Source organism: Falco naumanni, chromosome 12, assembly GCF_017639655.2.
Source record: "Falco naumanni isolate bFalNau1 chromosome 12, bFalNau1.pat, whole genome shotgun sequence".
Taxonomy (NCBI): domain Eukaryota; kingdom Metazoa; phylum Chordata; class Aves; order Falconiformes; family Falconidae; genus Falco; species Falco naumanni.
The window spans coordinates 24,222,409-24,238,928 of record NC_054065.1 but is presented as its reverse complement, the minus strand read 5'-3'; the positions used below and the strand labels follow the sequence as shown (position 1 = coordinate 24,238,928).

The 16,520-nt window shown below is 37.8% G+C and overlaps 1 protein-coding gene across 17 annotated transcripts in view; it reads left to right on the top strand.

Moving 5' to 3' along the window:
• ESRRG (estrogen related receptor gamma) overlaps window positions 1-16,520 on the top strand; it is a 396,844-nt gene that overhangs the window by 352,467 nt on the left and 27,857 nt on the right. For all 17 annotated transcript variants that reach the window (XM_040612414.1, XM_040612409.1, XM_040612411.1 and 14 more), the window contains 2 exons: window positions 822-932; window positions 5,436-5,597. In XM_040612414.1, the coding sequence (XP_040468348.1) occupies window positions 822-932; window positions 5,436-5,597 (273 nt within the window). The remainder of the gene's footprint in view (window positions 1-821; window positions 933-5,435; window positions 5,598-16,520) is intronic.

Genomic DNA, 16,520 nt, shown 5'->3' with positions numbered 1-16,520 from the left:
GTGTTATGTTACTACTTGGTTATACTGACATTCATCCTGGTTGTCTGGAAATCTGCCTGGGTGACTCAGAAGGAAATAAAAATACTTCATTGTTTTATAGGACCTGTTTTTCCCCCTCCTTTTTTCATTTTGTCCATGAAAGCAGCTATAGCTTGTTTCAGGAAGGTAAACTCCTGTATCTCTGTACAAAACAGATAGCAGAATGCTTTACTGGAGCAATGAAAATATGGGTGTAGAACACAAATGTTAATTCAACATTGATGACACTTAAATGCACAGCCATACAATTTCTTTCAAAACCTCATGAACCATTTCAGGACTCTAAGCCACATATATGTTCTTATTTTTCTAAGGATACTTATATCCTCTGACCGTGTTAATCCATGTTAATTAAAAGTACTGGTTTTGACTATCTCAACTACATACAGCAGTCATTGTTTCTAAACTTCTTGTCCTTTGTACTTCTCCACTCGTAACGTTAGCCTTTTGTGTCCGTGATGGTTATTACAGCTTTGAACTTTGGCTTCTGGCAGAGACTACTTACGATCAGACTCTTTCAAATGGAAACTAAACTTGTTAGCTGTTTTTAATAATATGTAAAAAGGAACAAGTGGTTTTAAATGAACAGGAAATTATGTTGTGAAAGTTGGAACGGCTTGCAAATACTTGTAGCACTGATTTCCCTTGCTTTCTAAAATCAATCTTTTGAAATAAAAATGCATTTTAAATAAATATTGGATGGTGCGAGATAGAAGATTGTTATCTGAAAGGCATACTCGTAATGTATTTAATTACAAGTTTGCTTATTTTTCCCAATATAGGTGTCCGCCTAGACAGAGTACGTGGTGGTCGCCAGAAGTACAAGCGCAGAATAGATGCAGAGAATAGCCCATACCTGAACCCTCAGCTAGTTCAGCCAGCAAAAAAGCCATGTGAGTACACCAGATAACACAAAATTTCTCTTTGAACACAAGGTCTTGACTCCTAGCCCTGTTACTAAGCTCCTTCTGACTGGGACAAGGGTTTGGTCAGAAGATATTACGGTGAACACTGTATCCATTTATCTGTTAACATATTTTGTTTTAAATATGCTCATCTTTCTCAAGTGGAGTTGAACAAAGAATATTTTCACAGGTGGAAGTGTATAAAAGGATGGTTTATGCAGTGCAAATTTTACATTTACAGGTTATCTTTATTTTCAGTGGTACATAAAATGTTCATACTGTGATCATTAGTTCATTGAAGCTTCTAGTTTCAGATTTCACAAGAAGGTGATTTTTGTAGTTTTCACTAACTAAATGAGTTTGACTGCTCAACCTCCCAATGAAAATATATTAAGAGCCTCATTAATTTATATCTATAGATTAATACACTACCTAGCATTAGATTAAAATAGCAATATGCCACACTAATAACAAGCATAAATTGGTAGTTTGGGCTCTAGTACCCTCATGCATTTTTTTGCTTTGTTTTGTTATGTTTTAATAATGTCCTTGATTGTATCTCGCCAGACTGAAATTAAGAGAGAGAGAGAGAGAGAGCGAGAGGTGATCATCTCATTGCTAAAATACAAGTTCCATCCTCTTTGCGATTAACTAAAAATAGTTAGGGGTTTTGCTTTGCAGCTTATATAAACTCAAGCAGCGACTGTACTAATTCCATGAAGTAAATTTAATAGCATTATAGCTGTAGTGCAAGAGGCTGGTGTATTACCCTGCAAAGGCATACATGCTGTATCAAGCATTGTAAACTCATACGAATTCAAATGAGAATGCACGCATCCAGTTGCTCCTGCTGAAAAGGTTAATTTGCTCCTAAAATAGAGAAAGAAGCCAGAGAAATAAGGAGGGCAGACTCTTCCTTGTCTCCTCTTTACCTCTGCCCCTGTGCCTCTGAGAACACGTGTCAGTTTTAGGTTCTTGAAAATACCTGGCTGTATGGAAAATGAAATTTGTTTCCGTTCCTGTTCCCCAGTAGGGGACAGTGCTGTGTACAACACGTTTGAGCATATGGGGATCTGGAGAGCAAATAAACAGTCTTTGAACTGTAAGTGAAAGGGCATTTTAGCTGTGTCAAAGAAAAAACAGCCAGTTTTACATAAAATTAAGGCTTAAGTGAACATATGGCATAGTTTCCTTTTGCCTTTCCAAAAAACATTATGCTGATTATATTCCTTCAATTGTCCAATCTGGCATCTTCTACTCAGCCTCCATAAGCTGTCCCACTGTTCTGTAAATACAATCTAGGGCTGCACTAAGCAGATTTTGCACATTATAATAAAAACTTTCTGATAATACAATAAAATTTAATAAACTCTAATGCTTAATTTCATTAGAGGTTTAGTTTTCCTGGGTGCACAGATTGTCTGTTTTTCATTTACTGGATATTGTCATTGAGTAGAAATGTTGATAGCCTAGCATATCGAAAAATGCAAGACCAAAGAGGCAAAAAAAAAAAATCCAACCCACAACCCCCAAGCCCTTTAATATGAACAGAGGTTGGTGCACAAAGGTGAAGCATAAGAATCTCTGTGTAAACCCAAGATTATTGCAAAGCAGTGCATTACGTTACCTTTAAGACGATAACTACACCAATTTCTGTAAGCTCCATTTGTCTGAGATAAACTAACCTCCTTATAAATCATTACTCATTATCTAAGTGCCTCACTTCGTTTTCCTTAGCTCGTCTAATTACAAACATTTTTGTAACAAACATTTATAAAACTTGATTTTCAGATCCTGCCAGATAAGTGTCAAGACTCGAAACAGTTGAATCGGTTTTGTGTGGAAGTAGCCTGGGAGATTTTCTGGAGCCTGACTGATAGTTTGTGCATAACAGAGGCACAGGAATGAAAATTGGGTTCTATTGATTCTAATTAGGGAAACATTAAATAAGATTTACCTAGAAACAGCGCTCATGGCTATCCAATTTCCTGAGTGATGGAGCTTTCTGAGTACATTCAAAATTTTCCTATGATCTGTACTAATGCATGCTCCATTACATGTAGCTTTTTCCCCCTATAGGGAAAGAACAGGTGTTTGGAGGATATTTCCTACACCTACTTCTGGTCTCTGCTGTGTTTTCCAGCTTCACCATGGAATCCAATGGCCTGCCTGTAGATCTTGTTGATTGCAAAAATAAAAAGGATTTGAGATTTTGTGAATCCTGATCACAATGTACAATATTCCTGAATCATTTACAGAAAGCCATTGGTGAGGAACCTAATAAAAAAAATGAAAGAGGTTTTTTGGCCATTTCTTCTGTTTGCAGGGGGAAAACCAGAACTTGAGGGTGTGAGTGCTTTTTAATTCATTTATCACTGGTTAAAAAAACAGAAAATTGAAGTCCTGATTTATTTGTCCTACTTTTCAATACATGTAAAAATATTGGGATTTGGAAAGAAGCAATGTTATCTTTTCCCACTCAAAAAGATTGTTTTCTGTGTGAAATTAAACAGGATATGAAAAGATTGTTTCAAAAAGAAATTATGTGCAAAGGCTGTTTTTGAACGTAAGTTAAAACTACCATCTGTCATCTTTAAATAAGAATAGAATTCCTCATTAATCAGTTTGATAATCAGTAGAATATTGAGATCAAGAATTACTCAGTTGGCATAGTTCCTGCGGTTCATATAAAGCATGAATATATCCCCTTGTAATAAAACATACTTGATGTGATGGTTTCCAGTTGGCTCTTGCACTTATTTTATGAAGGGCTAACATACATCACAATTTCTGACACAGAAATTTGGAATAAGGCAAAAATTGTAGAGACAGTAGATCAGAATCAAGGAGTCTGTGTCACAAAAGAGCAGTAAAGTATCAGAAATCTGAATCAAGTGAGTATTTTATGGAAATCTGTCATGGGCTGGTAGGGAGCCTTTCTGGTACTCCTGGGCAAGTCACATCCCCATCAGCTTCCATTGCAGCTCCCCCACAGGGGGACAGTGTGGTCCATCCTGTGACTTATATGTGGAAGGGGAAAATGGTACTAATTCTGGCAGTTTTATTTGCAGTTGGAAAACACTTTGCACCTTCTTGCAGTGGAATCCCCTTTATATCAAGCCCCATAACTCTTTATCCTAATGAGGGGAACAGATTTTTGTAAATTCACCAAAGGGTGCCATTTGGGCTTTAAATTCTGGTGGTGCATTTGAGGTCACAAGGTTTACCTACCATGAAAAGTAAAATGTAAATATATTGAGAACTATATTAATGTATCCTGTATTAGGAGGCTTAATGAATTAGTTGTTTTCCCATTTTTCACTTCTGCCTTCTCAGAGTAACAAATCATGTTCCTGTACAGAGATGAGATACTTCCATTGTGCCTCCACATGGATGTAATGTTCATTTTATGTTTATCCTACTTAGGGAATATAAAACAGCAACACTGTATTGTACATATTCCAGGCTTTTCTACACTTTTTTTTTTTTTCCTCTTCACTTTTCCTTATAACTTAACTGATTATTCCAAATAGATTTCACAAGTCATCTGGATGAAAAAGTTAATATTAAACACATGAATGAGAATGCTATATAGATAAAAATAACCAGTGTGTGAATATGATAAAGTATCATTCGTTGCACAAAAACAGTTTTCTGAGATAGAGTCTGCATCTATTGACACTTTCCTTAGTATTACACTCTTTATTCTCATTGATTTTAATACTATTCCTAGCTGGAAATGAGAGGAGGTCATTATTTTTATACTTAAAGAAGATAATCTTATACATGATTCTGAATTTGTGTGTTTCACTGAAAAGCAATTACAAGACAACACCCCACTTTTTTTGCAGCATGGGCCCCAAGGAGTACAGGCAGGATACCCATAATGTAAGATATGTGGGATAATGAGCACTGAGAAAGTCCTGAGACTATTTTTGTGACAACAATGACATTTAAAATAAAGAACAGTAGTTGGAATCAATAGCAGAAGTCAAAGATTTCATTGACTGACTAATTGCTTGTGGTATTTCCTTGCTCAAAAAATACACCTGCTATTGGGGACAAGGCAGGGGTTTCAGGTAAGCAAAGGAAGGCAAAACTTTTCTATTTGTACAGTCCAAAATACATCATAATGAATGAATTTTTTTCTACAGTGTTTATATTCCAGTTTTAGAGAGGTGATCATGTGTGTATTCCTACATTCCATTAAATTTACTGTCTTAAAAGCATACATGTCTAGCTTGATAAACATTGTTGTCTAGCTTGATAAACATTGTTGTCTAGCTTGATAAACATTGTTAACGGATCAGATTTGTTTGTGCTGTAACCACTTGTAGAAGCCAATGAAGCTGCAATAGGGTTTAATTAGGTCTACTGTCTTAAGACAAATTCTTAAGAAAAATTCTTGTACACTTTGAAATATGAGCCATGTGTTTGAAAAGTAGAATGATGCTACTGGTGATCTTGTACTGTTCTGGACCATTTTTACAGATAACAAGATTGTCTCCCATTTGCTCGTGGCTGAACCAGAGAAGATCTATGCTATGCCTGACCCCACTGTTCCAGACAGTGACATCAAAGCACTTACCACTCTTTGTGACCTGGCAGACAGAGAACTGGTGGTGATCATTGGATGGGCTAAGCATATTCCAGGTACATACAGTATTTATTGCAAATAGATGACACGCAGAAATCATTGCATGGCTTCTTCTGTTCTGGTAAAAAATACAATTTGTTCTCTCACTACAAGGCATAAAGTTTTCTTATGGCTCCAGATTATTCACAAAGGACATAGGTTAGATGATAATATATCTTACCTTGGAAATAGTAGTATTGTTGCTATGACTGTTACTGTGTTAATAAGTTTTACATGCTTCTTAGGGAATGAATTTGTTTCATGTATTATTAAGATGAACATACCTTGCTATCTACAGCATTAGCCTGGTAGTGTAAGTCCTCCCTTCTGTACTCGTCTGATTCAGCGGCAGCTGAACGTAAGTCTGGTTCCTCTATTACATAAATGCAGCACTATCTTATACTGACCGCAGGAGGTGCAAAAATTCAGTTATATTTTGGCATGGCACAGAGGAATTGTTCTCTTCATTGAGTGAACCAGTGTGAGAACTGAATTGTACCAGCAATTCAGTAGAAAGAACTAAATTGTACCAAAAGATCTCTTCTTACATCTTGGTAGTTCCTTGTTCTGCGTGACATGGATTGCGGTCTACACCATATAAATGTGTTGATACTATAAAAGCTGACGCACTCTTGTTAGCAAAAAAAGTGGGGGTCAGCAAAAGTAGTTTCTCAGAACATTAGTGACTTGTTCGGATAACATTTCCACCCAGCGCTGAGGTATTTGTCCTCACTCTGTGAGCTAGCAGACAAACTTAGAGAGAGTCTCCAGGGTTCTCAGTCTGTCACCTTTCACAAATGGTAAAGTCATACAAAAAAGGTCAGCTTTTTTTCTTCTTTCTTAAGGTATTTTTCTAGTCCAGCAGATGAATGAGCATGTTGGTGTGTTTTCATCAGCTCCAGCTCATTTGTTTTCTAATTTTGATAGTGGAACGTTACTGAGCATAAGAACAGATAACCTTTAATTTCTCTGAGTAATACATCATCTTTGTTTTAGATGTGATTTTGGGATATCTTTTAATAGAATAAACAATCCAGTCAGTTGTTTGTTGATCAAAGTTAAATATATTTCATTTCTAGTATCAAAAAAAATTGCAAAGAAATAGAAAGAGTCGTCTTGGTTTTTTTTCCCTTGTGCACAAGGCTTCAGTTCTACTGGGACATGCTTCTGGATCATCTTTGATAAATATGAACGCTAACAAAGAATAATAATAATAAAATAATTTGTACATTTATGGAGCATTATTTTGCTTCAGATGAGAGACAACAACCTACAGACTAAAATAGTGAGTATGTGAGATGTTTGAAATTGAGTCATTCTCTGCACCACAAATGGTCTATAAACAAGCTTTTGTATCACAAGCAATGTTTTTCTGGTACAGTTAACTTATTTCTGTCTCCTTAAACTAGTTTGTCTTTATGCTTTGAATGCTACAGTAATTTCTTTAATCAAATTGATGGAAGTCCCTTTCCCAGCCCACACTGAAACCAATTTATTGGTCATGATACGCCAGCTATGTTGCTAACAGTCGTAACGAACTGTCAGGCAATATTGCAGTGAAGCTAATTTGAAGTCATTAGGTGTGCAGCGTTCAGGCAACAATTTGTTACAGTGGTTAGGAACACAGCTGACATTTCTGAATGGCTTTGTTCAGAGCAGTTCTAGATGAGCCCAAGCAAATTGTAAACTAATTTAAACATCACTCTATATTATAGTAGCTACTTTGTCTTACACTGGTTGCTAATAAAGCACCCCAAATTAAGTCAAAAGGAGTTAAGTAGGTGAGTTTGAGTTTCATCTTTGGAAGATACCTGGATCACTTTAACCAAAACAGAGTAGCTCTCAAAGAAGTCAAGTCATGCTTCTTAGTAGTTGCAGAGGAACTTTTATCAGTTTGATTTGTGAATCATGTTGTGTACCTTTGATTTGGCTGGAGGTATAGGAAGAGCAGAGCGATGAGACTGAGCAGCCTTTAAAATGATGGCTTTGGTTAGCATGGGAAAGGTATTGGATGCTGTAAACTGGCCTTGAAAATTTAGAGCCTGCGATCTGAACCAGTAGAGGAACATTCCTGCCATGAGGCAGTCTTTTATACAAGGTAAACTCCAAAACACACCTGCCGTGGTAAAGCCACACTAAGGTAAGTTTACTCACCTGGCTGTGTTTAGGAGTGAGAAAAAAAAACCCCTAGCCAAACCAGGAAATAGAGACAATCTTTTTATAAGCCTTCTGGTAACAGAGGGCATTGATAAAATCTGTGCTTATTGTCAGGCATTTGATCACAAAAAACAAAATGCAAAAGGGCTTGACATGCTAAAGGGCAAATGAGATGAGCTTTCCTATCTTGGTTTTGAATGATGGAGTATTGCTGAACTCGGACTGCCTACGCTCAGCTGATGTCTGGCACAAAACAGCTCGGTGAAGAGCCTGGATTGGTGCTAGCCGACTGTTTTCTAAGCTAACAAATGTTACTGTAGGCAGAAACATAACAGAATTGGAAAAAGGATGAGTTAGAAAAAGGGTGCAAATTGCATAAAAGTTCAGTGTAGCTTAGCAGACTAAGTAAATCCTCGGTGTAAATCTCTTGGAATCGATTAATTATACCAGTAGTGAATTTGTGCCTAGCACAGCAAAGCAGCAATCAGCAAATCTTTCTTTTCTATAGTGATTTCTTAAGGTTCAGTATAATTAAAGGCCCTTATATATTAGGTGCTTAATAACTAATAAAGATCTTGCCTGTAAAGTGTTGGAATTCAAAGTTAAATTTGTCTTTGTGGAAGAAACCAAAATAATGTTTTGGCTATTCTGACAAAGTCTTTTAATGAAATTATCTATAAAAAGGTAACAATGCAATAAGCATTCTGCCCTGGCCAACTATTTCCCACTGCAGTCATAGATTAAAAAATGTTTTCAAATTATATAAAGTTCAGTTGCTTTTATAAATTCATTAGTATTTTTGTGCTATTGGAAATATTTCAATAGTTGCTTTTATTGAACAAAAAGTCTATGCCGTCTACAAAAGGAAATATTGAAAGAAAAATATATATGGAAAGCCTTTATCAGTAAATAGAATTAGTCTCCTTGCATTTATAAATCAAATAAATGGAAAGTGTGTTGTTATGAAACATGACCATGTCTTATCTGAAGAAGAAAAAGATCACAATGGCATTAGGAAATGCTTGACTTTAGTTAGAGGAGCGTAAGGGCACAAGAACAGATGATGGTGCCCTAATAGCCCTTTTTAAGAATGACAGGGCCCCGCCATTAGCATTCTTTTATATCCTTGGAAATTGCTCATGCCTCGCTTTTCTGGTTCCTATCTGCCTGACTCTTTTTTATTTCTCTTTCAATTTCATCCGCGCTCGGATAAGCGCATGCTAACACAATATGATTGAGCTGTAAAATGGAACGCTGTCGCCTCTAATCTCTTTTATGTAGATATGGAGGTACTTCCACACTCCACTTCATTCTCTCTCCATTGTTGGCCTTTTAGAATGTGTTGCCGAGTAATGGAGGCTCAGTCAAATATTAGAGCTAGGTTTCACAGGGTGTGATAAGAAGATTATCAACCCAGCAGTCAGATCTATTGTTGTTCTTTGTGTCAGATTAAAATATTCCGATGTACTGTAACTTCGTTAGTAAAATACTGAAGGTGCTTAGGGGGAGGCCAAACCCTGTTTTGTCTCCTGCCTGATGAGACAAAACCCCGATTAACTGACCTAAATAAGTTCTAAATAAATTTATGAAGCCCCCTCAAGAGTTTTCTATTTTATTTCTCTTTTAAATAAGAGAGCCCTGCTTAAATCAGTATTTATTGGTGGTGGAGTTTCCTACCCTTTGCATTTTGTTTTGGGCAGATTCCATTTTGTATTGGTTGCATTATATTTATTAAACTCTTTTCCAGTACGAGGTGGAATTCTGCTGATACCTAGTCACAGAATCAGAGTCGTTTAGGCACAATTGCTGTAATGTAACTATCTCATTGACATTCAGCAAAAATGTGCAATGTTCTTTCATATTAAGTGGAGGCAGCAAACATTAAGCTCTTAAAAATGTGCATAACAGGAAGCTGAAGACAAAATGTTCTCTAAAGAATTTGCATGCATGAAAAAACATCATCCAGACCATAGAAATCAACTTTTTTGCACTTAAAATGAAAAATTTGTTTGGAAACAGTAAATCAGACTAATACATCAAAAATAACTAGTTACATTATTTAGTAAAATAAGCCTGCTTGTCTTTGGCTGTGTCTCTGTTTTGCTAGCAGCAACTGTGTTCAAGAAAGGCAATAGTTAGAAATTGATACCACCACTAGTGCTAGTACTGTTGGTTTTTTTTTAAAAAAAAAAGCATGATTTGAAGGCACCAATCCAAGAATGTTTTGAATATTTTAGTGTTAATGTTTTATGAAACATTATTGTTCTGCATACTCTTTGTGGAGGACAATATTTAAGCTTTCCTTTCCAAAGCAGCTCTCAGGGGTGTAGTTTAACATTCTAATACTGTACAAGAACGTGATTTGCTGCAGAGCTGTCATTTCTAAAACGCCCTTTTCTCATCATCTGTCTCAGAAATACCACCCCGCGTAGGTAAAAGTACAGAGAAAAAGTTGACCGTAATCAGTTTTGGAAAGCTGCTGTTCAAGAAGCCATAAGAGCGTACATATATGGTATGTCCATGTAGATAGGAATTAGGTATATATGTACCTGTTCTCATGGATGTAGTTGTCTGTTTTCTACATCTTAGTGGACATACAGCATGTGTTTAAATGGCAGAGAAAAAATTCTTCGTGGTAGTATTCATGTCAGTAAGTCTTTGAAGATGGACTCAAGTCATATGTTGCAACTACCTGTTGTGTATAATCACATACGTTGTAGCTACAGCCAGCATCCTGTTCATGACCAAATCCTTCTCTGGATCGTTATCCCCCTTTGCAAGGGGAGTAGGTGTCTTCCTGTATGTCTGTACTGTGCCACTTGCTGCTGTAAAATTTGTTGTTTCTGCTGAGCTTGAGGCCTTCTCTAGTCTCTTACGCTGCTGGCTGAATTCAGGACCATTTCAGACAACATGAGGGTTCCTGCAGCTATCTTAGAACCCCCTGTCACAGGGTGCCTGTCACTCCACAGGCAGGTGGACCTGTAAATGTGGTGTTTACTGCTCATGTAAGTAACATGGCATGGGGTGTGCATTGTGCTGTGCTAAGAGGTTTTTAGTAATAATAACTTGAGCCTCCTGGGGAATCAGGGCATCCTGCCTTTTATCAGTGTGCTATCTTGGACACTTCGCAAGCTCTCTTTGCCTTCTGGTTATCAAAAGCCTGCTATCTGCTCTTCTTTTAACTCCTTCTACAAACACGCACTTAATTAGGGAAATCAGACATGCTCTTCCTGTGATGGAAATGTTCTTGAACGCACAGCTTGTGGGACATACATGATTTGAGGCAGACCATTCCCTGGGTCTTACAAGTTCCAGCCAAAAGGTTTCTCAAAAACTACTGACTTCCTTGGCCTCAGTCACTAAATGGTACGATACGGGAAATCAGCAACTGACTGTTGGTTTTATTTTTGAGCATTAGCATGGATGGACCCGACACTGCCAGTGTTTAGATCACAGTGTTGATTCCAGCTTCTGTGAGTAGAAGTGTGCCTGAAATGCCAGCAGTTCATCTGTCTGTCATTTGAAGTGCTAGGAATGGTGGCGTTTTGTACTACTTCTCATTTTTTGAAAATAGTATGACAGAGAAGGTTAGCTGGATTTTGCAAGGCAGGGAGGAAGAGGTAGGATTTCCAAGATAATGCATGGATAGACACGTCCACAGTCTCTCAGCATTTTCAGAACAAAACAGGGATCTGCCATGTGGTAAAAGGTCTGTTTATTTTAAAATTATTTAATATATCCACGTGAGATACGATGGCAGACTGTTCTTGATGGATCTGTTACTGAAGTCAGTGACAAAACTTGAGCTGATTTCAGTACAAAAATGTAGGACTTTATGTGCAGCTAGAGATGTCTGCTAATCAGAACAGACTGGTTCCAGTTCAGAGCTGAGAGAGCCAGTAATGGGAGAGGTGAGGAGGTTTCTAGTACTGGTAGACATAGATGTCCTGGGGTAAAAAGAACACTTAAGTTTCCGGGATAGTAACTTCTGGCATTTTTTACTAGCTTTAAATTAACTGAGGGGAAAAGCAGAATATAATCCCAGGCATGTAAACATCTTGATCACGTGTTAATTATACTTGAATATAAAATAAATGTACAGTAAGACTCTTAAAAAAAAAGCGCCTGGAAATCTTGCTAGTTTTGACTTTAAAATCCCTGGCCATTTGTTGAAAAAACTTGTTTAAGATTAATCAGCACCCAAAGCAAAACAAAACCAAAAAATGGAATTAACAGGTAACAAAAGAACTTGGCTAAATTCATATGTTTTGCTTTCAAAAAATATAAATCCTCCATTAACATCCCCTTCTCTGAAGATTAGAATTAAACATTGAGTTTATGTCTCTATTAAGTTCACCTGTCATTCATGTACAAGTACTTGCCTCTTCCTTCCAAGTGACCATCTCCTGTTTTAGTTTGTTTTTTTGTTTTTTAAACAGCTCTCTCCCTCCGCCCATGCCCCCAACATACACACTACACTGTCTGGCTGTTGCACTTTTTTTTTTTTTTTCCTAGTGTCCCCCTTTATCTGCCTCAACCAATCTCCAAATGAATGCATGTCTATCATGGCCTTAGCTTTGACACTCTGGATATATTGATTAATAGTTGCCCTAAGCTCCTTTTAGCAAATCAAATTTTCACTTTTAGCAAGGATTTCGCCTCTGATTTATTCAGCAAAGTGAAATGCACTAAATTGACTTTGACATTCAGGGAAAATGGCTGAAAAACAAAGAGGGGAGGAAAGAGATATAAATTGTGTGGCAGCTGGAGACTTCAAGCATAAAAGAGGCAGTTTTCTATAGAATATCGCTGGTTAATTTGGAAACACGCATTTAAACAGGAGTGGAAATTATTTTCTTAAAATTAGATGTTTTTTAGACTGAGGATCTGGGATATAATAGGGTTTACTTAGCAAAATGCAATATATTCAACCCAAATTCATCACTTGCTAATCATGGTGCAAGTGTGGGATCCACTTTTGTTGCCACTAATAATTATTATGTTAAACGAGAGACAAAGAGGTTTCTGAGTAGTTTTATAATGAGGTGCTAAATTGGTAAATATCTTCCTACCATTGCATTATGTTGTTCACTCCTGTGGCCCTTTAAAATAAGAAATGATTAATAAAAAGAGAGCAAATCAACAGTAATGAATGCCAGTGCTTTTCATTTTCTTTCTGTAAACAAAAATGGCTATTATTTGATTCTTAAATGCAAGAGTATAAAAAGATGTAGCAGCAATTCCCTGTTATTCTTCTAGCAAAATTAGGAGTGTTGTATTACCTTGGACGACTTGTAGACTGGCAGATACAGCCTGCTTCCTTCCTTGCAAACATGGTATTACTGGAGAACCATGAGGCCAAAAATGTACTGTTGCATATTTAAAAGCATTTGAATGTGATGCTCAATAGAATAAAGGAGAGGAGAAAGAAAGAAATAATAAATCTGTTCCATTAGCACATAAGGAGATTTTTGAGGAGGGGGTGTAAGAAGACACAATATAAAAACATAGGAGATTGGTTTTATTCAGTGATCAGACATTACAATGAGAATTCATAAAAAAAAAATATATATATGTGGTAGTTACCCTGTTAATCTATAGAGACAGACCAAGAGCCTTTGGTAGGATGAGTTGTCATGGGTGTACAAGTCAAATGTGCTGTGCCAGCCTCTGTTGTGTAAGGATCTGGCCCCAGAGGGATAAACCCCCGTCAGCCGTCAGTATCTCAGTGGGAGCTGAGGGTTTTCTTTGTCCCCTGCGTGTACTCACCAGCACAGGACTCTGCAGCAATGTGCAGAATTGAGCTTTAAGCGAGCATTTCTACTTAGAGGACAACAATACTCACCTTTGTACCCCCTTCTTGTGTGACAAACGGGTTTACTAGATTAGGTCTGTGTAAATTGCAGATGACTCAGTAACAGTTTTCCTTCTTCTGAGCCAACAAGGAATGAATCTTATTACCAGAGGGTGGGAAGTCTAAATGTATCTTAACCTTTTTAATTTTACTGTAGTGTCCGTTCTTTTTTTTTTTTTTTTTTTTTTTTTTTTTTGTAAGCAAGCTGAATCTGAGACTTCAGCAATAATGGCCTTTTGCAAGTGGGACAGCATCTGGAGTGCCATGCAGGAGATAGCTGGGCGCATCAGATTTTCAGGCGTGTCCTCTTTAAAGTCATTCCACTGCCACTCCGTATCATTTAGTTCAACTGACAGCCATATTAAAAGAGTGCCAGTTAAGAGCGTACTGTATGCAAGAATGTAAACTTCCGAAATACGCCTTGAGAGGGTGTCTTTTTTGCAAACTTTCCCTGACTGTACAACTGATAGCTGAAAGATGACCAACTTCTACAGTTAATGCATGGCCAGGACCAAGGAAGGTGCCTTGCTCACAAGCGCAGTAAGAAAGTTGGAACAAATCTTGACATTATTCCTTCGGTGAAGAATTTGCAGAAAAGACAAATGCTGCAGAATTGAGCCTATCATTTATGTTCATTTGCGTATCACTTCTGTATTTACAGGACTCCTCTAGAAGAATAAGGCTTTTTTTCAACCAGATTCAGAATGTAAGGAACATCCAAACAAAGAGATTTTTTTGGCACTTTTAAAATTCCTGAAGGCTTTGTTGGAAATAAGATCATGAATGTTACATGTCATTTAAATTGGCTTGTGAAAGGACCATAGGAGATGCTGGGCATGCAGAAGTGAAATGAGAACGACATAGCCCTCTTATGGTAACCATTTCAGTCCATTTTAGCTACAACAGGTGACTCACTCATCTAACTTAGCCTCCAGCAAAAGTATATTTACTTTGTTCTGGGTGGGGAAGAAAAGAGCAGCTTTTCAGTCGTATGTGTTGACACTGTGAGTCCCAGGGGAGGTGGGGGCGTGCGGGGAAGAGCCAGTTGCTCAGACTGGGTTTAGAGCAGACAGGTCTCCACCTGTATGGCTGGGTCGGCGACACAGGATGGTCTAGTTTCCTAAAGTCAGCTGAGACCAGTTAAATCCTATAATTCTAAGGATGCCTCTACTTTCTCTCTGGATGAGTTTGGCTTCACACCTGCTTAACCTACATTAGAATAGGATTAATTACCTGAATTGCAAGGCCCCCTTAGCCAGTCAGCACGTTTCTGGCAGGGCACATGGTGACCTGAGCCTGGTTATATATAGTATAGGGATAGCAGAGGAGCACCTGGGTTGTAATGGCAAGGCTCGATCCAGCCTGCTAACAGAATCAGCAGTTTTTTAAAATGAGTCTGCAGTAATCGCCTTCTGCATCAGCTGGGTCGTACAAGAGCTTTATGAAACTCAGGTTTTCACAGCTAGTAAGCCTTTTTTATTGCGCAATGCTGAATTTATGTGCACACACATGCATATATATACATACACACATATGTGTAGAGATCGAATCCCAGGAAACACGGGGGAGACAGAATCAAAAGAAAGCAGATACTGAATGCTCCTGTATTTAATTACTTAGATTGAACACTTACTTGGCTGTAACTTTTAAGTCGGTTTTCCATGTTATTTTAATTAATTGTCTCAGAGTTTAATACTGTATAGCAAGCAGGAATTCTTGGGTAATTTTCCTTGCGAGAAAAAAACATGGAACCTTCCTTTCATTTGAAAAGATGTTCTATAAAGATAAAGTTCTCTGACAGTATGTTGGTCTGCCCAAGGGATTTTCCAGCCCAAACTCCTGAGGAACATATTATAGACAAGTGGAAATTTCACAGTATAGCACTGAACCTTTTCCCCAAGATGTTTTTATCTGCCATGTTGTGCACCATCAGTTTTAATCAGCTGCATTAACAGTTGAGATGAAATCAAATATTGAAATGACATCCAACTACAGACACAGAAGGCTGCAAGTTCAGTGGAAATGGCACTTGAAAAGTAGAGTCAGCTAACTTACAGGTGCCGACATGTTACGCATGAGAACGCAATGGCAGAGAGTTGTGATGAGGGTGGAGAAGAGGTGGGGGCAAATCTGCAGTACGTGTGCATCTAGCTGTTGGAGAGATAAGAGGGAACAGTTCAGCTAATGTAACGGCTGCTCTTCATATGTTTGTTCAAAGAAGAAGCTGCACTTACAGGCATAAATATATCATGACATTTGCAGCGTGCAGGGTGTATTTCTAGCCAGAGATTTTCTTGTAACCATGCTACAGCATTGTGCCTGCCTTAATGAAAAGGCATTAGACTCCGAACTTGCTATGATTCAAGCATATGGAAGTTACCGTGACCCTTGTGTCTTTCATGAATTAACTGCACTTGCACTGAGAAGAACTTTTGAGTCCTTCCCCATATCACTCTCTGGTAGAAAGCCATTCTACTCGGTGATCCATTCTTCGCTTTTTTGCTACATTAAAGTTTCCCCAAGATAACGTTAACTATTGTGTAGATTCAGGAGCCCATTGCTTAGTGTCAGTGAATCTTCAGCTACAGATTTAATATGCAATATGATTGTGAGTTCCAGATGATCTTCATTCAGTGAAATTGGTAGGCATCTATTTCGAAGAGGTTTTTTGTCTTTTGAGTTACGGAACGTTTCCCAGACACTGTTAATGACTTGTGCTGAACGCTTTGCGTAATATATTCAACACAAATTTGGAGTTCACAGTGATCACAGGGTTGCACCTAAGCACTTCAATGATGATGAGTAACTTACTGTGTGCTGTAGTCCTCGTATGTGAAGCACACTGTGGTCAGTGTAATCAAAAGTCCACTGTGAAACAGGGTGCTTCAGAGAGGTGTTAGGCAGGGAAGGCAGGCGGAGTTGGGGATGA